This window comes from Heloderma suspectum, chromosome 2, assembly GCF_057233095.1.
Source record: "Heloderma suspectum isolate Gila_16-S chromosome 2, 16-S_ref, whole genome shotgun sequence".
Taxonomy (NCBI): Eukaryota; Metazoa; Chordata; class Lepidosauria; order Squamata; family Helodermatidae; genus Heloderma; species Heloderma suspectum.
In genome coordinates this window covers 114,588,522-114,614,274 of record NC_139459.1, presented here as the reverse complement: position 1 = coordinate 114,614,274, position 25,753 = coordinate 114,588,522, and the positions used below count along the sequence as shown (strand labels likewise).

The 25,753-nt window shown below is 45.6% G+C and overlaps 1 protein-coding gene across 1 annotated transcript in view; it reads right to left on the bottom strand.

Annotated features, from left to right (window-relative positions):
- Positions 1-838: 838 nt before the first annotated feature.
- Positions 839-25,753, bottom strand: part of ADAMTSL1 (ADAMTS like 1) — a 372,341-nt gene continuing 347,426 nt past the window's right edge. Inside the window, exons 25-29 of the mRNA XM_084832134.1 lie at positions 25,544-25,724; positions 18,067-18,274; positions 12,981-13,090; positions 5,783-6,003; positions 839-4,589 (exon numbers count right to left, since the gene is read on the bottom strand). Of these exons, the coding sequence (XP_084688260.1) occupies positions 4,483-4,589; positions 5,783-6,003; positions 12,981-13,090; positions 18,067-18,274; positions 25,544-25,724 (827 nt within the window). The 3' untranslated portion in view covers positions 839-4,482. The remainder of the gene's footprint in view (positions 4,590-5,782; positions 6,004-12,980; positions 13,091-18,066; positions 18,275-25,543; positions 25,725-25,753) is intronic.

Sequence of the window (25,753 nt, the reverse complement as noted above, 5' to 3'; positions counted from 1 at the left end):
CATTTAATGTTCAGGTCTAGTTTGGGCCTCAGTGACTTAGTAGCCCAACCGTAAAGGGTATAAAACAGGCTTCCCCAACCTGGTGCTCTCTAGATGTGTTGCACTACAACTCCCAGCATCCCCCCCACCCTGTACAGACATTTTAAATAGGCTGTATATATTGTGATGATGAGTTCCAGGATTGCTTCCACTGCTTCTGCTCCTTTCACTGCCCCCATCTTTACAGACTTAGGGTCCTGTCTGTACAGAAACCTGTGTGTGTGTGCACTCCAGAATGCACTGGCTCTGTATGTGCATCTTGTACGTCAGGATGTGGACTGCATATCTGGGGTGTACATGAATAGGATCCTGTGCAGATGGGACCTTAAACATGACAATGGGACAGAATGGCTTGGATGGTGGTGGTGGGCTCTCCTTTTTTTATGCAGGAGAGTCCAGTCATCAAGCATGCTGGTCACCCATCAAGCATGCTGTAGCAGTGAATTTCCTGCATTGGCAGGGGGTTGGATTAGATGACCTTTGAGATTCCTTCCACCTCTATGTTTCTTCGTAGCAGTTGGGCACACCGGGCGCCATCTGAACTCCACCCACCTACCTGCTTTTCATCTTCTGTATAGGGCTTTATGAAAAAAGGAATTCAGTGCTGCAATCCTATATGCACTTACCTGGGAGTAAGTCCCATTGAACTCAGTGGGACTTATCTCTGAGCAGCTATGCATAGGATTGCACTGTAAGAGACTTAACCATTATCTTCAGATATAAGGAAATTAAATCTGAGCCATTTGTAATTCCAAGGGCTTCAGCGGGTTTATAAAGAACCAGTCAGACAAGAGAAATTAAATAAATAAGATGCATTATTTGTACAAAAAAAAATTATATAAACACATTTTTTTTTGAGGGGAGGGAAGCCGCCTCCTGTAATATTTGTCACCCTTAAGAAACTTACATGGATGCTATCAAGTTACAATTCATCAGACAAACATTTGAAATTACATTCATAGGCTGCAAGCCTTTGCACAGTTACAAGCACGTACATCCCAGTGGGACTTAACGCAAGTGCCTCTGTGCAGAGGATCATGGCCATGGTGTGCAAAGGGGGCAGTGTGGCCTAGCCAGCCCCTGGGTGCAAGCCAGCACCATGAAAAATGGTGGTACAGTCATTGATTTCTGTGGGAACTGGACTGCACTGCTTTGCTCCAATCCAGAGATTCCTTGTGGGCTTGGGTGCTTTTCTGTCCATCTGGGGGTCCCCAGGCTGCAAGGGTTTCCCTGTTCACATAAATGGAGGGGGGCAAGAAAGGGGTGCATGTATGGAGCTTCTCTCTGCACTGAAGAGAACATGGAAGCCAGCTTAGGTGGGAGAGCCTCATGCATGCACCCAGGCCCACAGAGAACATCGGATGAGGCGCCTTGTCTCTGAGAAGATCATTTAAACAGAGTTATTATCAAAGAGGTGGTCATCCAAATGAGTTTAGCTAGTGAAGGCTAAAACTCTACATAATGCCTTGTTAATTATTGTTCTAGAAAAAACAGCCATCATGTCATTATTAAGGAATCTACCTTTTGTTCTATTTGTAACTACCTGTTGGGCAGTTTAAAAGCCCCCTCCATGCACACCCTGCCTCCCACCCCCCCGGGTGTTGCAGTTTACTCTGTATGCACTGAAATGTAGTCAAGATTAAACACAAGTGCTGTTAAAAGTAGGGAGGGAGGAATACATTATCAATGATATTACAAAAACACACTGCAGAGATAACAGAAAAGCTCTCCTCCAAATACTTTCATCTGGACAGACAACATAATGTACAATTATTCATATTGCACTTTTTATACAAGAAATTCTAATAAATATACACAAAAAGATACATTTACATACATAGAAAGACATTCTTTTTTTTAAATAAAGGTTGCATTGATTCACAGCAATACAATAGCTCAGAGACCCATCTGAAGAGGGAGCATGTTCCCTGCCAGACACATTTTGGAATGACCCCAAACAGGAGGCGGACTGATCTGGTGGACTGATGCCGACCTCACAAAAAAACTTCCAGACTTACTTTAAAATACACAGGTAATAAAAGCTGCAACCTGTCAGTGCTACCTTCAGTATGTGGACTGTGTTTTATTGCCGCAGCACAAGCTATGAGCCCCACTGCAAGAGACACCTGAGGCACAGCTAAGCCCTTTTATAGAGCTGGTGCTCAGCCCAAACCCCAGAACTGGAGACCCCACCCCGAGGAGGCTCAGGTCCAAAATTTGCAACTCAAGCATTGTTCTTTCCCTGCTTGCGGATTTCTTTCTGGATTTCCTTCACTCCCACTGACCTGAAGAAGCTCAGCACTTCCTATCGTTCAGGGCCAGATACATAAATCCACTAGACACCTACAATAACTGCATCTTGGAGACATCCTATAGTGCCACGTAAGGAAGGGTCCCAGTACTAGCTCAAAAAGCAACTTGTTCTTTTCCTCCGCTTTTGGATCTGACCCCACAGGCTGCAACAGGGCACTGTGCAGGCATACTGGCTGCACCAAGTTTCATCGGCATGACTTAGGGGCCACCCAGATTGGCAGTCCTTTTTGTGTGGGATCTGCTTTATGTGAGAAGGCAGTGAAGTTAATGTCACATCCCATCAGGTCTGAATGTGTTACTCAAACCCCCCAATTTTACTTGCATAGGGTTCCACGCATAAGGTGGCCAAAAAAGAGGAAATGCATTACCCCCCAAAAGGGCAAAAGAGGCTGCTGATTTGCAAAAATTTTGCATATGCTAATTTATATGTATAGATGCAAATTTAGAAATAATTGCTGTAATTTAAATAGATATTATGTTCCTGCTCAGCCTGCTGTCCAAGTACTGTTGATGGGAAACTTCTAGGCTCCTGCTCTCCATCTTATGGTTCTGTATCTTTAAAACACTTGGTGCTTCTCCACTGAGTGGTGCTTCTCCACCACTTTTTATCCTGCAATTTTACTCAGGCTTCTGCTTCCAGATTCTTTGCAGGATTAAAATCGGCCCTTTAAATGTGCTTACCTTTCCTCTCTTTATCTGTGAGCTCCATATATTTCATTATACAGCCACTAGATGGTGTTGTGGTATAGCTCCTATTATTGCACAGCTTCCTCTTTTCACAGAGAAATTTAACGTGCTGTATCTTAATGGCTATCTCCAATCTTTTAAAAAATGGGATAAAGTTCAGAAGGAAAGGGAAAGGTGCTGGAGGCTGACAACATCATGTAAAGGACCCATAAACTTTTGTGAGTAACCAATCTCAATCGTGGGATAAAAGCCCCATGTGGAGAAGCCCTTGGACTGGACAGCCCTTCAAACAGAGGATGCCTTCAAATAAAGGACCGTCCTCTGACAGTCCTTCAGATAGAAGACTGTTCTCTGTAAAGTAGGCACCTGGCCACCCTAGCCGGCACCATGTCGATTGTACTACAGCTGGATTGTAGTGACAAGAGTGCTAGCCTTGGTGCACCCTTTCTTCTGAGACTATGTTTTTGATCAGAGTACAGGGATATGCTCTTTGACTCGTTCCCTGTCTCCATTCAAGGCACGTCATTTAAAAATGGACCTTAAACTGTCTCAACATTTTAAGCATGACAAAAAGCAGGACGCCCCTGGTTGTAACACAACAGAGACACAAGGCCATATGAAATGCATCATGGGTGAATACTAGCAACAGCTTACCAAGGGGGCAAATAACACTTGGGAAGTTGGTTGTTGACAGCATCCTGCCAAATGGCGAGAAGAATTTTACTGCTCCCCTGTTTACTATTCCCCGGCTTCCTTGTATTTCTGGCTGGATGAGGATACATGGCAAAATTCTATTCACACAGTAGTAGGACTGTACAGATGATCAGCTTCCCAAGTGATGGCATGCCCGCCATGGTAAGCTGCTGCTTGGTAAACAGCCATCTGTTTTCACCTCACACTAGCATGCATCCCAGGGCAAACTGCACCGTTCAAGGATTACTTCCTTTTTTCCTCAATCCCTGCTTTTGTGTACATGGGTTTGTCGGGTCTCACTCAGATTGACATACTGGTAATCTAGTCTGGCGTTTGGAGTCCAGGTCTGCTTCAGCGTCTCCCTTCAGTCTAGTGGCGTCAACTCCGAAGTCTTCCAGGGAGCTCCATTTCTGATGCTTGCTTGCTTACTCTCTCCCCCCGTGCACACACACACACCTCTCCTCTCTCTCCTTTGGTCTCTGCCCTCAGAATGAACTGTGACTTGCTGCATTTCTGTCTCCCAACCCCATTAGAAGGGAAACCTTGTCAAGGTCTTTTTTTTAAAAAAAAAACACGACTCAGTTAAAAGGGATTTCTTAACAAGGGGGAAAAAAACCAGAGAGGAAAAAATAAATAAAATGGAAGATGAGGCAATTCTATTCCAATTTCCCTTTTCTCGAGGAGCACTTCTCAATAACAAAGCAGAATGCGGCCGGCGGGTGCCAAATTCATCCTGTCGTTCTTCTGCCTTCATGCTTTCCCACACGTCCCACAGCAGCGTGATTTGAACTGTGAGAGCTGGCAGAGCTTTAGCTGCTTCACCTTCTCACAGTACCTGGTGGTGTCTCTGCACTCAACTAGGGGGCAAAAAAAGGGAAAGGGAATAATCACTTAATTTTTTTTTTTTTTAGGGAAGAGTAAAAACATCATTCGCTTGAATCGCACTTGCTGGCTAGTTTCAGAGCTGGCACATTTCTGGTTTCTCTTCCCATCCCCTAATTTTGCTACGATTGCAATATCTGAAGACAAAGTATTATTTACTTTGTCTTCAGATATTACCCCGCCTTTTTTCCTCTTGCAAGGAACCCAAGGCGGCTTACATTATCCTCCTCCTCTCCATTTTATCCTCATAACAACAACCCTGTGAGGTGGGTTGGGCTGAGAGTCTGTGACTGGCCCAAAGTCACCCAGTGAGCTTCCATGGCCGAGTGGGGACTAGAACCCAGATCTCCCAGCTCCCAGTCCAACACTCTTGCCACTACACCACACTGGCTCTCCAAGTACCTCTTGGGCCACTCTTCTGCAGTTCTGTTCATGAGCTGTTGGATGAAGAGTGAGGGAAGTTGGAGCAGCAAGTCTCAGGGAGGGCTGTCCTGGCCGTTCTCAGCACCAGCCAGTCAACAGAATTATTCCCCATTTCTACTATTCCGCCCGCCCCAAGGCAAATGGTGCCCAGGACCAACTAGAAGGTCAAGTGAGAAACTGATGTCGAATTCTCTCTCACCATCAGCTGATGGAGGGCACTGGAGTCTTGTAGCCCAGATAGCTGGCAGTGAAAACAGATACAACACAACCATGCATTTGCAGGAGCTAGTCAGCCTGAGTGGGTGTGTGAAAGTGCAGGGAGGACCAGCTTTTTCTGCAGTTACTTGGTGAGGGGAGTAGTGGAAAGAAAAGCCCCACAGGAAAAGGCAACTGTGAGGAAAGGATTACACAGGTCTTTAGTACCGTAATGCCTTATTTTTTAAAAATCTAAGAATCCTGACATATTCCAAGCCACAAAAACCTGGGAATTTCATCTGGGATGAGCCTCTGATAGTGGCCTCTCTTAATTACTATTCCATAAAGGATGACTACAGAACTCCATTTACTGTGGTCACAGAGTGTGCTTTGCCTGTGCTTCGTAATGTCTTGCAATGATAATTTTATCACATATAATCTGATTAGAAATCAGGGGAAGCAGAGGGCAAGGTGTGAGCCAGCCCTACCACCTGACATAGGAGGCGGCAGCTTTTCACACTGACCACAGTGCTAGCCCAGAAAGACGTACTGTTTTCGCACGGGGTGATGTTGCAGCGCTGCCAGTTAGCCGGCCTTGGTCTCCAGGCGCAGAAGTGCTCTTGCACAGGTTTGTTGGTGCGAACACGCACGCATTCCACCCGTCTCGACTGGAAGCCATAGTTCCCGCAGGTAGCAGTACACAGAGTCCACAAATTGACCCTCCAGTGTACGCCACAAGTGTCTGTCCAGCAGTTCTGCGTGCTTAAGGGCCTTTGGGCAAAAGGAACAGACAAAATGCTAAAAACGGAAATGCAGAAATGTTCTTAAAAACAACACTTGCATGTGTCTTCCATAAAACTGACCTGAGATGGGCCAAACAGGAGTCAAACCTGGGTCAATTCTGGGTCTTGATGAACCAGTCATCAGAGATATGTGTCCCCTGTACTATGAAAAAGCTCAGCCCTATTTTGCATAATTTATTCTGGTATCTTTACATAAGGCCTAGAAACTTGCCCTTTATAAAATGAATAGTTGAGATTCTCAGGAAGCTGGTTTCTATGTCACAGTATCACAGTATCATATTTCCTATGCCCCATTGAGAAAAGGCATGGTAATGTGTGGTCCAGCTCTTATAATTTCTACTGGAGAGACGCACAGCTTGCTCCATGCTTGAAACTACTTTACCTTTGACTTAATGTTGCACAGAATTGTTAAGTCTGTTGAGTGGAACAGTACCAGATGGATCACTGCAACATGAGTTCTCTGTGATACAAAGGCTGAATCTACACATAGCAGTTATACCATTATTATACCATTATCATAACTATTGGTACACATGTCACCAATGGGCAAAACAGTTACGATAACGGTATAACTCCTATGTGTAGATTCAGCTGAAGAGTGAGCAGATGTACATAACATGCTGTCCCAAAATGTCATTGGCCCAACACATGTAAAAGGACACATGCTTGATCTGGTTTCCTCGACTGGGCAGGAGGATGGTGATCTGAAAGTGGAGGAATTAACACCTGTCCCTTTGTCATGGTCAGATCACTTCCTGCTGAGGTTTAGACTCTCGGCAGCCTTTCCCCTCTGCAAGGGTGGGGGACCTATTAAAATGGTCTGCCCCCAGTGGCTAATGGATTCCGATGGATTCCAGAGGGCTCTGTGGATTTTCCTGCTGCTATGGCTGGTGCTCCTGTCGAAGCCCAGGTAGCTCGGTGGAAAGCAGACGTGACTCGGGTGGTTGACATGATTGCACCCAAGCGCCCTCTCCCTCTGAGCAGAGCCCGGCCAGCTCCTTGGTATACACCTGAGCTGAGGGCAATGAAGCAAGAAGGGAGACGGCTAGAATGCAGGTGGAGGAAAACTCGTGCTGAGTCTGCCCGAACACAGGTAAGAGCCCACTATCCAGCCTACTCTGTGGCGGTGAGGGTGGAAAAGAGACAGTTCTTTTCCACCAGCATTGCATATTTTCAGTGTCGTCCAGTGGAGCATTTCCAAGTGGTTTGCAGCTTGTTACATTCTGGTCCAGGGAGAGAGACTGTGAAACCCTTGGTTGCACGCGGTGACAAGTTTGCATGGCACTTTGAAGATAAAGTCGCTCAGATTCGCCATGAATTGGACACCACGATTAATGCAGTTCCATTGGTACAGGCGTTCAGAGCATCATCTGGTCCAGTTCTTTTGGATGAGTTTCAGTTATTGAGGCCTGAGGATGCAGACAAGGTGCTTGGCCAAGTCAGATCAACCACTTGTGTGCTTGACCCCTGCCCTTCATGGCTTATTAAATCAAACAAGGAGGGGATGTCCGGCTGGGTCCAGGAGGTTGTAAATTCCTCCTTCAGAGAGGGAGTTGTGCTGGCCTCTTTAAAAGAGGCAGTAATCAGGCCACTCCTGAAAAAGCCCAACCTGGACCTGGAGGATGTTAACAATTATAGGCCAGTGACCAACATCCCCTTCCTGGGCAAGGTGCTTGAGCGGGTGGTTGCAGGACAGCTCCAGGCACTCTTGAATGAAACAGATTATCTAGATTCATTTCAATCAGGCTTCAGGCCTGGTTTTGGAACAGAAACTGCCTTGGTCGCCCTGTGGGATGACCTCTGCCAGGAGAGGGACAGGGGGAGTGCGACCCTGTTGATCCTCCTGGACCTCTCATTGGCTTTTGATACCATCGACCATGGTATCCTTCTGGATAGGTTGTCTCGGTTGGGAGTTGGAGGCACTGCACTGCAGTGGTTCCGCTCCTAGGGATGGATGAAAGGGACTTACCTCGTCCCGCAGCTTGCTTCGTGGTGGGGGGGAGGCGCTTCGGTTCTCCCCCCGAAGTTCAGACGAGGGGGCGGAGGCGCCCCGCCTCGCCTGGCCGAAATTGAGGCCGGTGGGGAGGCGCCCCATCCCTCGCTGGCGAAATTCAGGCCGGGTAGGAGCGCCCCGTCTACCCGGCCGCGAAAAAAAAAAGTAAAAAAAAAACCAACCACACACACACCCATGATAGGCTACGTAATGATTTACATAGCCTATCATGCTAGATTTCCAAAGTCAGCCGTGATAGGCTATGTAAATCGTCACGTAGCCTATCACGGGTGACTTTGGAAAAAAAAAAGCGCGTACGCAAATGGTGGCTCCCATGGGGACCGCCATTTGCATTCCTTAGTTTGGCACATCTAGTCTACGTAAAGATTTACGTAGTTTAGTTTGGCACGTCTAGTCTACATAAAGATAGCGTTCCCTTATTTTCGCCGTAGTCTATGTAAATCTTTACGTAGACTAGACATGCCAAAATAAGGAATGCAAATGGCGGTGCCCCATGGGCGCCTCCATTTGCGTATGCACTTTTTTTTTTTTCAAAGTCATCCGTGATAGGCTACGTGACGATTTACGTAGCCTATCACGGCTGATGTTGGAAATCTAGCCATGATAGGCTACGTAAATCGTTACGTAGCCTATCACAGGTGTGTGTGTTTTTTTTTACTTTACTTTTTTTTTTTGCAATGGCGGTGATGGCAGCCGGTCGGGAGACCGGCCGCCGCCCCCGCCGAAACACCGCCGGGACCCGCCGCCAAGAGGGACATTCGCCGAAGGTAAGTCCCATCCAGGGGGGGCGGGGGGCCGGCGGAGAATTTCCCCAACACTTTCGGGGGGCCGAATGCGTCGGCACTCAGCCTCCCGAAGATTTGTGGAGAAATTCTCTGCCAACCCTATCCGCTCCTACTTGGATTGCTGATTCCTGAAGATGGTGCTGGGGGATTATTGCTCTGTGCCATGGCAATTATGCCATGGGGTCCCACAGGGCTCTCTTTTATCCCCCATGCTGTTTAACATCTACATGAAACCACCGGGGGAGGTTATCCGGAGGTGTGGGCTGAGCTGTCATCAATATGCGGATGACACCCAGCTCTACCTCTTTCTCATCAAACTGGCTAGGTGATATTCAACCTGTTCTGGAGGAGGCTGCACTCCCCCTAAAGGATCACGTTCATAGTTTGGGCGTGTTCTTGGATCCAGAACTGTCACTTGAGGCACAGGTGAACTCAGTGGCACGGAGCCCTTTTTATCAGCTTAGGCTCATATACCAACTACGCTCTTATCTGGAGAGAGATAGCCTAGCTACAGTTATCCATGCTCTGATAACTTCTCGTCTGGATTACTGAAATGCGTTATACATGGGGCTGCCTTTGAAAATGGTCCAGAAACTTCAGCTGGTCCAAAATAGGGCAGCAAGATTGTTAACAGGGACTGGCCAACGAGCTCATATTATGCCAGTACTTTTCCAGCGGCACTGGTTGCCAGTCCATTTCCAGGCCCGATTCAAAGTGCTGGTATTGACATTCAAAGCCCTTAACAGCGTGGGGCCAGGTTATCTGAAGGATCGCCTCCTCCCATATGTGCCTGCCCGGACCTTAAGATCATCCTCAGCGGCGCTCCTCCATGAGCCCCTGCCAAAGGAAGTGAGGCGGATGGCTACTAGGAGGAGGGCCTTTTCTGCTGTGGCACCCCGGCTGTGGAATGAACTCCCTAATGAGGTTCGCCTGGCACCTACATTGTATTCCTTTTGGTGCCAGGTGGAGACCTTTTTATTTTCCCAGGCATTTTAGCATTTTAGCTTTCTAGACTTTTAGCTTTGCTGTTTTAAATCTGTATTTTAAATCCCTGCACTGCTGCTAGGTTTTATTCTGGTTTTATTCTGGTTGTATTGTTATACTGTAGTTTTAATGTTTTATATATTTTATATTGTTTTATTGTGTGCTCTTTGGTTTTAATTTCTGTGAACCACCCAAAGAGCTTCGGCTATTGGGCGGTATAGAAACGAAATAAATAAATAAGCAGAAGATGTACATAACAAATGTAAGTGAGGCCTGCTATGCCTTACAATTTTCCACAGGTTGTTCAGGCACACCAAGCCGAACCCATATATGGGAAATGATAGCTAGAATTCCCTGTAATGCTGGCTTCTCTCTGCCCATCCTGAGGAATGGGCTGTTTCCCCATCCAGGCCCTGCCTTTTTTTGTGCTTGGGAAACAGGAGCTGCCCCAGCGGGAATCTTTTCTTTCTTGAGACCGGGCAAGTTATAGCTTTCTCCTCTCCAGCGCTTGTCTTCTCTTGTGAGAGGATTCAGGAAAGGGAGGGAGGGCTGAACACCCATTTTTGCTAAGGGTCTGGCAGAATAGGGCTTTCCCTTCTCCAGCTCCCTGCGTAGGAAGGATGAGCTAGTTAGACTTTGCTTTGCCTCAGAACTTCCTGTACCTGCCACAAACTAAATCCAGTAAAGTTACTTCATCCCACTCATACGTCCCATTTATCTATCACAGGGCTAGTTCTGAAGTAATGGTTTTCTTCCTAGGTCAATAGATTCTTACTGGTTCCCACTCACAAGCCTTTTCTGCAAAATAAATATGATTCCCCCCCACCCTCAGTCTGGTGTAACATCCACCATATGAGTGAATATTTTTGTATTCCTCTGTGGTGGGAAACATGGTATCTATTTATTTATACATACATACATACATACTTATTTATTTATTAGATTTATTAGCCACCCATCTGGCCAGCTACCTGGCCACTCTAGGCAGCGTACAATGCAAATAACAACACAAAATACAACAAATTTACATAATCAACTGAACAAAAGAACATTGATCTAAAAAAAACCCCTAACCCACCTAGGGATGGGGGAGAATTTCTCCCCGAAACTTTGGGGGGCCGAGTGCCAACGTGTTCGGCCCCCCGAAGTAGTTTCGGGGAGAAATTCTCCGCACCCCCCCGCACCCCCCCCCCGGGACGGGACTTACCTTTCCTGAATGTTCCTCCCGGCGGTGGGTCCCGGCGGCGGTTCGTCAGGTCTTCGACAGGGGCAGAGGTGGCAGCCGGTCTTTCGACTGGCTGCCGCCGCCGCCATTCCAATAAAAGTAAAAAAACAAACAAACCGCCCCCGTGATAGGCTACGTGACGATTAACGTAGCCTATCACGGCTAGATTTGCAAAGTCAGCCGTGATAGGCTACGTAAATCGTCACGTAGCCTATCATGGGTGACTTAAAAAAAAAAAAAAAAGCTCGTATGGCTAATGGCGGCCCCCATAGGGAGCCACCATTCACGTTCCTTATTTGGTCGCTGTAGTCTTCGTAAAGATTACGTAGACTACGGCGAAAATAAGGGCAATGCTTTTTCAGCCGGGCGAGGCGGCCTGAACTTCGGGGGGAGCAGCGAAGCGCCTCCCCCCCCACCGCGAAGCAAGCTGCGAGACCAGGTAAGTGGCTTTCGTGCACCCCTAAACCCACCCCAAATGCCTGCCTGAACAGCCAGGTTTTAAAAACCCAGCAGAAGCTCATCAAAGAGGGGGTGTGGCAGAGGTCACTAGGGAGGGAATTCCACAGAGTGGGGGCCACCACAGAAAAGGCCCTCTCCCTAGTCCTCACCAGCCTAGCTGTCCTGGCTGATGGGACAGACTTCCAAGGCCGATCTCATTGAGTGGCGTCCCTGTTGTTGTTGGAGGCGCTCCTTAATAGAGACTGGGCCAGAACCATATAGGGCTTTAAAGGCCAATGCCAACACCTTGAATTGCGCCCAGAAAACAACTGGTAACCAGTGCAACTCCTGCAACATTGGAATGATGTGGACTCGCCAATGGCTAAATTAAGCCGCGTTCTGCACCAGCTGCAACTTCTGAACTGTCTTCAAGGGCAACCCCACATACAGCGCATTACAGTAGTCTAGGCGAGAGGAGACCAGGGCATGTACTACTGATGGGAGCAGATGGTCAGGAAGGTAAGGGCACAGCCACCGTATCAGGTGGAGTTGGTACAGTGCTGTCTGGCTCACAGCTGACACCTGCGTCTCCATGGACAGCTGGGAGTCTAAGATGACCCCCCAAGCTGCGGACCTGGTCTTTCAAGGGTAGCCATACCCCATTCAACACCAGGTCAACATCCCCCAACCTCCTCTTGGCTCCCACCAAAAGTACCTTGGTCTTGTCAGGGTTCAGCTTCAGCTTATTCCTCCCCATCCAGCCATTCACCGACTCCAGACACTTGGACAGGGTTTCTACAACCAACCTTGGCGAGGATTTAAATGAGAGGTAGAGTTGTGTGTCATCCGCATATTGGTGACACTGCACCCCAAACCTCCTGATGATAGCCCCCAGTGGCTTCACATAGATGTTAAATAACATTGGGGAGAGAAGAGAACCCTGTGGCACCCCGCAAGTGAGCAGCCAAGGGTCTGAAGTCTCCTCCCCCAGAGCTACCCTCTGGTACCTGCCAGAGAGGAAGGAATGGAACCACCGTGATACAGTGTCCCCTATGCCCAACCCCTCCAGGCGGTCCAGGAGGATACCATGGTCGACGGTATCAAAAGCCACTGAGAGATTGAGGAGAACAAGGAAGGCGCATTCACCCCTATCCAGAGCCTTCCTCATATCATCCACCAAGGCGACCAAGGTCGTTTCTGTCCCATGCCCAGGCCTGAAGCCCGACTGAAATGGATCCAGATAATCGGCTTCTTCCAAGTGTGCCTGCAACTGCAAAGCCACTACCCGCTCAATCACCTTGCCCAAAATGGCAGATTCGAGACCAGGCAAAAGTTGTTCAAATCTTGAACATACATGCACACATAAAGTTATTATCCCACTGTCCAAGGGGGGAAAACATTTAGCATGATTAACAATTAAAATCTGAAATACAGATAATATTGTGTCAGAACTAGCCCACTGGGTTTCAGTTTTTAAAAATATTATCACTGGGGCTTACCGTGGAAGGGAACTGCACTGGTCAGAAGGCACAGATATCCCATCCCTGGTCTGGCAGAAAACCTGCCTATGCTGTACTGCCAGGCGAGATCCAATGCATGGCCCATTACACTGTTAATGAAAAAAACAAGGACATTTAGTAGAACAGGCCTTTGCTGTTTGCTATCCACAAATCCAAGTACAACTTACCCATCATGTATGGATGCCCATTAGGACTTGATAAACTTTCATTTGCTGCCTGTCCAGGACCGTAAGAACAGGAGGGTCTTCAAGCACCTGGTAGGCCACAATACATGGATGATACATGTGTCCTACTTTACAGGGGACAGTCCACTATTTGAAGATGTCCTCTTATTTCAAGAGCTATCCAGTCCAAGTGCAGTTGAAAGATAAAGAACCGTAAGAAGGGAGAGCAGGGGCCATGAAGTTGCCCATCAACAGTTCACATCTGGACAGCAGACTGAGCAAGGCATAGTCTTCCCTAATATGATGGGATATATTGTGTTTCTTTTTTCATTGTTGTAATGCTGTCTAAATCTGCATCTATACATATAAATCAGCATATTTTATGCAAATGTGTCCTCTTCTTTGGCGAGTATAAGTGGCTACCTGAGTTCGGCTTGGTGGGTCACAACTCAAGTGGGCTGCAGCAGAAGAAATATATATCTTGCATTTCTTCCAGTCAAGCAAAAGGAACAATGAATATTGCAAACGAGTCAGATGCTCCCAGTCTTTCGTTAGAGATCTGCATACCACAATTTAATGGTTTACTGTTAAATTCCAGAATGGTAGCCAAATTGATGCCCTCCAGATGTTTTGGATTACAACTCTCACAATCTTTTGCTGGCTGGGGCTGATGGGAGTTGTAGTCCAAATCATCTTGAGGACACCAGACTGCCTACCCCTGGTGTAGGACTATAAGTTCAACTGTTTGGAAGAACGAAAACTTCATTCTCTCTCTCTCTTTCTCTCTCTCTGGTTTTGCTAGCTTGGAGCTTGCCATCCACACAGGAAATGTCACTCCATTCTTTCTGCTGGACATTTTACAACTAATGCGTATCATAATTTATAAGCAACCAGTTAATAAGACAGAATCAGGGCAGACATATTTCCCTTAAAAATGAATAACTGAAAAGCAAGAGACGATTAATGTAAGTCCTGGAAACGTAGCAAATGTTGCAAATCGGCTCTCATAAAGAGTGAAGACCTTTCCAATTACGACCGCAGGAATAAACCTGTCACTTGTGTTTGGGGGTTTAATCCCTCCTCCCCTGTTTATAGTATGACATATTATGAGTGCTTGGTGCTAGGTTACATTAATCCTGAAATGTCTCAATGGAGCCAGGAGATGGAGGAGGAAACGGTGGATTACTAAGGTAAAGAGTACTCCAGAGGACTTAGAAGGGATGAGCAGCTAAAAAAGTTTAGTGAGGGCTGTCCATAGATATCCAAGGAAAATTTCCCTCAGTGTGAAAAGATAGGATAAGGTTGGTATTGAGTACAGATCTGTCTGAATAAAATAGTGTGTGAGTGTGTGTGTGTGTGTGTGTGTGTGTGTGTGAGATAATGCTGTGTGCTTTTATTTTAAAATGAGAAAGCTCCTTGCCTAAATACTTTGAAGGCTGTACAATTTTTGTGGTGTGTGGACATGAGAAACCTTTTTCTTTTTGAACCCTGAACATTATTACATTTTCGAGCATAAAAATCAAATCAAATCAAACAACTTTGTAGTGGAAATGTATTACTTGTGTTTCTGCTGTTTTCACAACAATTCATCACCAAATATCATCCCCTTCTTGCTGGGATGTCTTCCTGGTACCAAACCTGACCTGTAAAGGCTGATGATTCAGGGTTAAACTAGAGAATACATTAAATATGTGATCATAGTTCTGTGTTTAATTTTAGAAAAAGCTGCAGAGGCACTGATACAGTTGCATGGGAGGGTTAACTCTCTCCCCTCCACCCCTGTGCCATTTTCCCAATGAAAATACCCCCTCTCCCCTAATAGCAGGAAATCTGCTATTAGTACAAAATAGGGGGAGGGGAAATGGTATGGGGGAAAGGACTAACCCCCCTCTTCTGCACTACACTTCTGTTCAAAGGTAAAACTAAACATATGCAAATGTGATAACACATTTAATATACCATTGAGTTAGGCCTCTTCTCTAAGGCTTGGCTTCACGAGACATAGTGCTGGGTTACAAGATGGACCAGTTCTTCAATTCCATGGGTTGGATCCAATGTCCTTGTTGTGCTTGTGGAACAGACAACCCTGGTGGAACAGGACTTCTGCGTCCCCTTGTCCTCCCTCCCAGGAGACCCCAAGGAACAAATTTGTAGGGTGCATGGGGGAGCTTCTGGGGGGAGGAGAGGACACTGAAGTCCTGTTCCACCAGCATTATACATTCCACAGATGCAATGAAGAAGTGGCTCCAACCTGGCATCAGCAAGGAGTAGAAGGAATGGAGGCTTTTGATACAGTTGAGGTGTGGTTACTCCTTCCAGGTCATCGATTAGGCAGAGTTCTGTAGTGTTTGATTGGCTCCTGATGCTTCAAGTCAAAGAGATGCAGCGGAGATGGCCCTTTTAAGGATGTGTTGGAGCATCATACTACATGAAATGAAGGGGGTGGCAGGGCACCCTGACAAACTTTCACCCCCAGATTATTAGAAACTTCCTTTGGTCTCAGAAAGCACTTCTTGTCAAGGAATCTACCTTGCTACCATCTGCTAGTTTTGAGTCAGTCAGTCAGTCAGTCAGTCAGCCAGTCTGTGATGAACTAGAGGAACAGGGGACATCAGGGCTCTTAAACTGGCTTGTAAAAAACAGCAATTAGTGAGCAATGAATTAGTGAGGCAATGAGACTGCTGGTGGTTGACAAGGTTTGCAGGAAGGCTATCATCAGGGCTGGGCTAGAGTTTTGACCAGTTGTATCCAAATCTAGACCCGGGGAGCGTATTCTCCAACCAGGAGGTCAGTTGCTGGAGATGGAGCCTGCAGACGGTACTGCTGCATTGATTTTACAAAAGCAGAAGGCCAGGCTCCAAGGGTTTATATCAGGCCTGGCCAATCTGGATGCTTCACACTGCTGGCCAGTCGCTGATGCTGATGCTGATGTTGTATCCCCCTGTTCCCTTCTGCGTCTGGAGAGGGCTCTGAGGCCCAAGTACACACAGTGCCTGCTCACACAGTCCCTGCTCGCACACTGGGCTAGATCCCAGCCCCACACGATGAGATTCCTTGTTCAAATCCCAGAGTTTCTGACAGTTGTGAGGGCAAAGAGAAGACTAGAAAACCAGAGGGGCAGAAAGGGAAGAGGGTGTTTCTTATTCTCTTGGATTTTCACCAAACAAGAAGAGCCTGAGTGTTAATATAAGAAATCCTCACTTATCTGGATCCATGCCTGGGCATAGCATATCTATCCAAAGAGCTACCCCAGGCGTGCTCAAGGGGGACCTGAGTACACCCAAGAAGACTTTTGATTCCCCCGCCCAGGACTGTAAGCAGTCTGCGTCACAAACTGCTTTTGAAATTCCCCTAGATTTCAAATCCCTACTGTCAATATATCTCCACTACAAACAAAAGTGAGAAAAATGGAAGTTTCAGTGAACACTCTCAACTCTTCTGAGAAATGACTGCATGAAATCCCCCATTGTTTGGGCCACCATAAGATCTATGTCAAAACTAAATGATAGGAGACAGGAGTAGTGGGGGGAGGTCTGTTTTCAGAGGACAAAGGAATCTGCTTATTTTCGACTGCACTTTAGGAAAGCTAATCATCGTGCTCGGCCAATAGGAACCTGATGTCCCCTTGAGTGAACTCTATGATAGAATAGCAAAATGCCATTGATCCATGGCCAGTAATCTGTTCTTAATTGTAATAAGAATAATCAATTTGTAGACCTGCCTGGGAATGGAGTTGTATAAGTTTACACAGTGCTTGAGAAACTTCCCCCGCCCTCTTTTCTCTAGTTCGAGAAATATTATATTAGAAAGCCGAAAGGTCAGCCTGAAACAGATGAATTCATGCAACGTTTGATAATTGAGTCTGGATATGACATCATAGGATGATATAAACTAACAGCCACCCTCTGAGGGAACTGGATGATAGCAGGCATTACTTAAATCTTACCTGAAATTCCAGAGCAAGTACAAATTGGACAATTTGCTTAAGGAGAGACCAGATCCTTACGAATAAATGTGGCACGATAACTCAATCAGCGCTTGAGTGAACGTTTTCCAAAATACACAAAAGCAGTGATTTCTTTCGTGTGTGTGTTTTTTTTAAAAATCAGCTAATTGAAAGCAACAGATCTAATTTTGCTGGATGCCACAGAATACCTTGCAATTATTCTTGGTCCAACCAGCCAGTATTCTTCAGGATGGGCTAGTGTTGCCCTCATTTTGGCAGGTCAACATTGCATGCTGTGTAGCAGACAGTCTTTTAACCAAGGAATCAATAGTGCAACTGGTTCTATCAGGAATCACAGGACAATCATTACTAGTTGACTCACATTGCCTCTACCTGCTTGACATAATATGTATTTCATTTGCTTTTCTTTCAAAATTGGCTTACCATGCTGTGATCATTTTCAGTAACAAAGCAGATATTGGAGACAATGCAGTCATACTGTTATTTAATTTTATCAAGACATTGCTTGGTTCGGCTAAACCTAATTTCCCTTCCTAGCTTATGTTTATCAACATCAATTGAAGTGCATGGTTTCTTCAGATTTATTATAAATTATCTGTACTTATAGGTGTGAGGGGGAACATATGGGGTCACCAAAAATGAAAGTAACGTGCATATAATATTTTGCTTAAATGCTATTATTACTAATTTACGCCAGACTTTTAAACGTGTAAAACATATTTTTAAAATCTTTATTTTCCTTGTCCTCAAGCAACCCTGAGAGGCAAGTCACCATGATTTTATAAATGGGTGAGACTGGGATTATGACTTGCACATGGCCATCTAGTAGCAAACCCTCATATATATATATATATATATATATATATATTTGGGTTGTTGTTGTTTTCGGCCTCCTCACCATCCCAAATGACTAGCCGTGGCTGCATGTACTTACCTGCCCCCAGGCAGAAGTCGCCCACTCCACACACAGCTGTCTGTTACAACTCTGAGTATCTACTGGACGCTTGGCAACTTGAGCACATACATCATTGGACATGGGGATGGAGTTGCCTGTAGCTGTCAGTTTCTGACATGTCACCCGCCGGGTCTGGATGCCTCCACCACAGCTTTGTGTACAATGGGACCATGATGTCACCATCCACCTAATGGAAGGATAAGGTGAGGCAGCATTACTGGTGGAGAACCATGAGAGAGCCACAGCGATAGCCCCCAATTTCCCATCTCTTTCAAAATAACACCTTTTTAGGGCTCCTTCGCACCGGGCTTTTATCCTGCGATTGAGATGGCTCCTTCACTGAAGTTTGCAGGCTCTTTACATGAGGCCGGGATCCTCCAGGGTGTCTCCTGCACTAAATGCCCCATTTTTAAATAGATCACAGATAATGAGCTATCAAATTACCCCGTTGTGTTCCGCTTGAGTTCTCTTGGTGAAAAGAGGAAAAGTGGCAAGAAGAGGAGTGAGATCAATGAAAGATAATGGAAGACTCAGCTATGGGGGAAAAGGAGGGGGGAAGGGGTTGGGGGGAAAGGAAGCATGTGAAAAAGGGAGTTGTAGTGATCCTGCATTTAAGATGGAAGCAGAAAGCCCAGTTTTAAATGCAGGATTTTAGGCTGGTGTAGAGATAACCCTAGTCTACTTGGCTGCAATCCTAATAGGGTCTTCTCACCTTCAACTTCTACAAAATGCCAGTGGGACTGACAGGAAACTCCCCGTAATAACAAACACAAGCACTGTGTGACTAGAGAAATGGAGCCAAAATGGGGCCACTGCAAAACAAGAGGGAGGTATCAATATGCTTGGTAGAACACCAAGGTTTGGATAAGTACAAAAAAACAATTCTTTAAAGGAAACCCTAAAGGGGGGGGGAAATCCCAGTCCTCCCTGCCCACCAAAGCCCAGCCAGATGAGAACAGAGAATGCTCAGTAGTCGCAGAATGTTAACTGTCATTGGGAAAAGAAAACTGGAGGTGGGAAGGTTGAATACCTTGCTTCAGCCCGTACAGCTTATATTATTCAAGAAGAAGGCAAGACTGGCTGGAATCTTCCTGTTAGGGGTGACACACTGCAACATTTTATTGCAGGTCTCCCTTTTTCTCTCTTTATTCCAAAGGCACTGCAATGCAACCATGTTCTTAGTAGTGATGGGGAGAACTCTCCCAGCCAAACTTAGAATTGGGTGCTCCAAAACTTGGAAAATAGCTCAGTTTATTCTGAGCTCGGTTCGGACTGAGGGAGCATAATAGGGTCCATTCCCTTCTTCTCTGCTTTCTGCATACTTATGGCAGCATACCAAGTGCGGGGAACAGTGGCAGATGTAGTTTTCCGAGTGCTACTATCAGATGTTAGTTGTTGTTCAGTCGTGTCCAACTCTTTGTGACCCCATGGACCATAGCATGTCAGGCCTTCCTGTCCTCCGCTCTCTCCCAGAGCGTGCTCAAGTTCATATTCATTGCATCAGTGATGCTATCTAGCCATCTCATCTTCTGCCGTCCCCTTCTCCTTTTGCCTTCAGTCTTTCCCAGCATCAGGGTCCTTTCCAGAGAGTTTTCTCTTCGCATTAGGTGGCTGGCCAAAATATTTGAGCTTCAGCTTCAGTATCTGTCCTTCCAATGAGCAGTCAGGGTTGATTTCCTTTAGGATTGACTGATATGACCTCCTTGCAGTCCAGGGGACTCGTAAGAGTCTTCTCCAGCACCACAGTTCGAAAGCATCAATTCTTCGGCGCTCAGCCTTCCTTATAGCTCTCACAGCCATACATTACTACTGGGAAAACCATAGCTTTGATTATACGGACCTTTGTCAGCAAGTTGATGTCTCTGCTTCTTACTATGCTGTCTAGGTTTGCCATAGCTTTCCTCCCAAGGAGCAAGCGTCTTTTAATTTCATGGCTACAGTCACCGTCTGCGGTGATCTTGGAGCCCAAGAAAATAAAATCTGTCACTGCTTCCATTTCTTCCCCTTCCATATGCCAGGATGTGATGGAGCCAGATGCCATGATCTTCATTTTTTTAATGTTGAGTTTCAAACCAGCTTTTGCACTCTCCTCTTGTTGAGAATTCTCCCAGCAATCTTAATTCTGACCTGTGATTCATCCAACCCGGCGTTTCTCATGATGTACTCTGCATATAAGTTAAATAAGCAGGGCAACAATATGCAGCCTTGTCGTACTCCTTTCCCAATTTTGAACCAATCGGTTGTTCCATGTCTGGTTGTTACTGTTGCTTCTTGACCCTCGTACAGGTTTCTCAGGAGACAGGTAAGGTGGTCTGGTGCCCCCATCTCTTTCAGAATTTGCCACAGTTTGTTGTGATCCACACAATCAAAGGCTTTAGCGTAGTCAGTGAAGCCGAAATAGACATTTTTTCTGGAATTCTCTTGCTTTCTCCATGATCCAGCGAAAACTGGCAATTTGATCTCTAGTTCCTCTGCCTCTTCGAAACCCAGCTTGTACTTCCGTTGGTTCTCGGTTCGCATACTGCTGAAGCCTAGCTTGTAGGATTTTGAGCATAACCTTGTTGGCATGTGAAATGAGCGCAACTGTACAGTAGTTTGAACACTCTTTGGCGTTGCCCTTCTTTGGAATTGGAATGTAAACTAACCTTTTCCAGTCTTGTGACCACTGTTGAGTGTTCCAAATTTGTTGGCATATTGAGTGCAGCACTTTAACAGCATCATCGTTTAGGATTTTAAACAGCTCAGCTGGAATACTGTCATCTCCGCTAGCTTTGTTGTTAGTAATGCTTCCTAAGGCCCACTTGACTTCACTGTCTAGGATGTCCGGCTCAAGTTCAGTGACCGCACTGTCATGGCTATCAGGGACATTCAGATCTTTCCTGTATAGTTCTTCTGTGTATTCTTTCTACCTCTTCTTAATCTCATCTGCTTCTGTTAGGTCCCTGCCTTCTTTGTCCTTTATCATGCTCGTCTTTGCACAAAACTTTCCCTTGAGATCTCCGATTTTCTTGAAGAGATCTCTAGTCTTTCCCATTCTGTTGTTTTCTTCCATTTCTTTGCATTGTTCATTTAAGAAGGCCTTCTTGTCCCTCCTTGCTATTCTCTGGAACTCTGCATTCAGTTGGATATATTTTCCCCTTTCTCCCTTGCTTTTCGCTTCCCTTCTTTCCTCAGCTACTTGTAAAGTCTCATCAGACAGCCACTTTGCTTTCTTGTATTTCTTTTTCTTTGGGATGGATTTAGTTGCTGCCTCCTGAACAATGTTACGGACCTCTGTCCATAGTTCCTCAGGCACTCTGTCTATCAGGTCTAATCCCTTAAATCTATTCCTCACCTCCACTGTATATTCATAAGGGATATGATTTAGGTCATACCTGAATAGTTTAGTGGTTTTCCCTACGTTCTTCAATCTTCAGATGTTAGTAGTGCTGGGGAAATTACAGACCAATCAACTGCCATAGCAGCATGCTGGGCATCAAACAGTGGGAGAGGGATCTCTTTCTCTACATTCCTCTGCTGCCAGAGTGGCAACGGAGGTGAGGAGACTAGTTGGGAAGGGGTCTGGAGGGTGGCATATGGAATGCGATGGATCAGGGAGAGACGGTTTAATATCTTGTTTTGCTTGGATAAAAATTCCAGCTGGAGACAAACTTTCCAGCCCATGATTTTGACTCATTTTAGGCCATTACAGACTGCCCTAGGAAACACAAACTTTGGGTACATCACTAGTTCTTATAAACATCAAGGCTTCTGTCAGGTTGAGAAGCCAAGAATAGAAATTATTATGTTCCTTGAACTGTTTTTGTGAAATATATCCAGAATACACATTCCCCCTACTGGAAGATTCTAGATTTAAAACCAGCATAACAGACCTTCAGCTTTCGTGTGTGTGTGTGTGTGTGTGTGTGAGAGAGAGAGAGAGACAGAGACAGAGATATGGTAATGGTAGTTCTATTAGAGGTAATGATTTAGAGTTTGTTTGTTCCCCTGGCACCAGCTTGCTGCTGATGCTGGGCATGGTTGGCATATCCTGCTAATCTCTCAACAGCCTGTAGCAGAAGGATGCAGGGGCTATCATAACAAACAGCTTTACAGTTTTTCTAGTAAATACATTTTGCATTCTCTGAGCCTAGGTAAGTTGCTATTGTAAATGCCCACCACCACTTTAAAGAGTCCAACATGCCAGCTGTCTGTTAGATCTGCTCTGTGCTGGGCTGCTGCTGGCAGTTAAAAGCTGGGTTTCTTTTCTTGAATGTTGAGATCAGGCAGTTTAGAAGTCCTATTTTTCAGACTTTTCTAGCCTTCAGGTGTGTTGGAGTATGAATGTTCCAAATGTTGGGTATCATTTATCCCTTGTGAAAATACCTTAACAGTTCTGGTAGATCTGCCAATGAGTCAGGCCTAAGGATCTTATAAGGGACCATAGGTTCCCTGGATCAGGGAAAGACACACAGCCAGAGACCAAGGAAGTATGATGGTACCTTTGCTTTTCTTCTCAGATAAATTCTGAAATTCCTAACTAGATTTAGATTTTGGTAGTCTAAAGCCTGCATTCGGAATATCTTTGAAACCCAATTATAACAGGGAGTATCATTCATAGTTCAGATCCACTGCAGTTGCGAAAAACATTTGAAGCTTTACTAGGCTTTATGCAAAAAACGGCAACTTTGTGCTAGCCCCCCCCGCCCCCCCGCCCCCGTGCAAAGAGCTAACTAGGCCCCTAGTCTGTGGTATGCTGGTGGGTGTTCCTGTTTCTCATCAGAATGCTGTGAAGGCAAGTACCCTCTGACGGGTGTGAATTGTGGCCACAGTTGTTGTTTTTGGGTAACAATACTTTTAAAACAAAAAACCTGGCAGCGAAAGCCAAGCTAGCAGAGAAAGCCTGCCAACGTGTTTGTGCAAAGTTTGCCTGGAGGCTTTTGGAAGAAAGGACAGCAGAAGGAAGTGCAAGGGAAGTAATGGCTGGTTCCATGGGAGAGCCCTAGTCAAATCATACTCCAACACACCTGAAGGCTAGAAAAGTCTGAAAAATAGGACTTCTAAACTGCCTGATCTCAAAATTGTTCAAAAGTGACTCTGAACAATTGTTCAAAAGTAATTCTGAACAATTCAGCTTCATGTCCCCCTGCCACGCTTAATTTATATGCCCTGAGGAATGGAGAAAATCCAAAATTCCATAGAATCATTCTGCTTTTGTTTAGTTTTTAATTATGTGATGGAATAGGCAAAATGGTGCTCTCTGCTTTTTTAGACTAGCCTTCCCCAAGCTGCTGCCCTTCAGATGTGTTGGGCTACAACTCCAATCAAGGCCAGCGGCTGGAAATGATAGGAGTTGTAGTCCAACGCATCTGGAGGGCAGCAACTTGGAGAAGCCTGCTTTAGACTACCGAACAGGAAGGGCCATTATTTGCGTGCCTTCTTGCGCTGCTTACCAGGGTCCCGCAAACATCCACGGAAACACATCAGTAAAGGAAAATGACCTGCCAAGGAAAAGGAAACACACTCTCCTGCCTCTTCTCTGTATCAGACAGTTGGGAAAGGTCATATCCACTGCTTTTTTGCCCCTTGTAAGTTTCAGCCAGGCATTTCTGACCTCTTTCTGTCTCTAAACATCTACACATTTCATCAGTTTCTTGGGAGTCAGGAAAGCGGCATGGCAGTGCTGCATCTTAGAAAGGGGCTAATGTGCATAAATCATTCCTGCAGAAGTATTCCCATCAGCAAGTCAGACGTTTGCTGATATTAATGAGCATGTTTCATATTTCATGAACTCTCCTGGTCCCAGTTGTTCCTTACGATTCAGCTGGCCATCCAGAGATGCTTTGCCTAAAGCAGAGGTGTGTAAAACATTATGGAAAAGTAATAAAAAATAGGATACAGTTCCATGGTGGCCACTCCATGCTGATCCTGATACTTATATTATTATTCCCAGTTCTGCTGGTGCTGCTGCTATTGTCAGAAAATGGCAGGACAAGATTCTGAGGTCATTGGATCATAGGGAGCTGTTTTATATCATTCGTCCATCTAGCTCAGCAATGTCTACACCAGCCGTCTTCAACCTGAGTCTCTCCAGATGTTTTGGCCTACAGTTCCCATCAGCCCTCGCCATTGGCCATGCTGGCTGGGGCTAAGCAGGAGTTGTGATTCGAAGTATCTGGAGGGACCGAGATTGGGGAAGGCTAGAGGCAGCTCTCCAGGGTTTCTGACTAGAGACTTTTTCCAGCCTTACCTGGAGATGCCAGGGACTGAACTTCAGCATGCAAAGCAGGTACCCACCTTGGAGCGATGGCCCTTCCCAAAGTCATTTCTGAGTGTCTGCGTGAACACACAGTTGTTTCATACCATCCCTTGGAGTCATTCATTTCCATTTTTTTCACAGAATGTATGGCTGAAATATGACCTCCCCCAACTTCAAGTTTAAGGATCTTTATGGTCAAGATAGCACTGCAGAACATGGAGTGTGGCCTGCAGTTTAGTTTATTTACTTAAAACCACTGGTCATCACACAACAGAGCACAGAATAGCATATAATACAGTCATCTCTCCAAACTTCTGAGAATCGCTGTTTTCATTTACTTAGCTAAATGTTTCTAGACCTCATGGTTGCAAAGAAAGACACTTCGGTTTCTGCTGAAGACCTAGGAACCAGAGATGATTTGAGGGTAGTTCCAATGGTTGGTGGTTTGTACTCAGCATATCTTCCAACTCTACCCGTTTAGCACTCGGCGCTAAGGAATTAGTTACATTAGTTTACTCCAAGATGGTGTATGGCCCCTACTACATTAAAGGACTGGAAGAATTACAGCATCTTATATCTGCTGTATAATCTGCCACAAAGCATTGGCAAGTTCTCAGAGGAGTAATCCCTTCAGGAATTGTGAGTATGACCAGGTCTACACATGCTACAACATGAGATGGGAATAAAATGGTAGAGGCCTGAGGGGAGGTGGTGGAATGGACTGTACACTTGAGAAAAATTCTACTCCAAACTACTCTGTGTGTTGTGATATCTTTCACTGATGTATAAGTACAAAACTAAAACAACAGAGAGCAAATTGGGGGTAGAACCTTTCTCCCTGAAGTGCTAGATTTTTAAATTTGCGGGTCAAGGTGCGTAGTACTGAAAACTGGCCAAGATATTCTGATACCTGAGGCAGAAAATCCCACAAGCACCTCTACTTGGGAGTAAAAATACACTAATAAATGTAAAATAACAATTTGCTGACCTTCCACAACACAGCCACCTCCCTCTGCCTAATGGTAGGGCCAGCCCTGTGAGGTAATTCACTGCAGGCAACCAAGCAGTTTGAAACATCCAATGCAACCTCCACTTTAACAGTATTATATTCTGATCAGCACACACTTAGACAAGTACTGATGCCAGAAAAAGTGAATAATTATTACTTTGCACTGAGGTTTTATGACACATATTGCACATTTCATAGGAAGGCCAAACCTTGAAGGGCAATCTCTTCTGTTACAAGCAACAGGCTGCAGAGCTGGTTTGGGCTTCTCCATGCAATGGGACATGTTGACTTGTGCTCCATCCAGCAAACATCTCAGCTGGTGATACTGTAGGCCCTTATTACCACAAGAGGCTGAACAGGGTGACATTTTATCCACTGACCACCAATAATCTGAAACAACAATATATCATCCAGGTTAA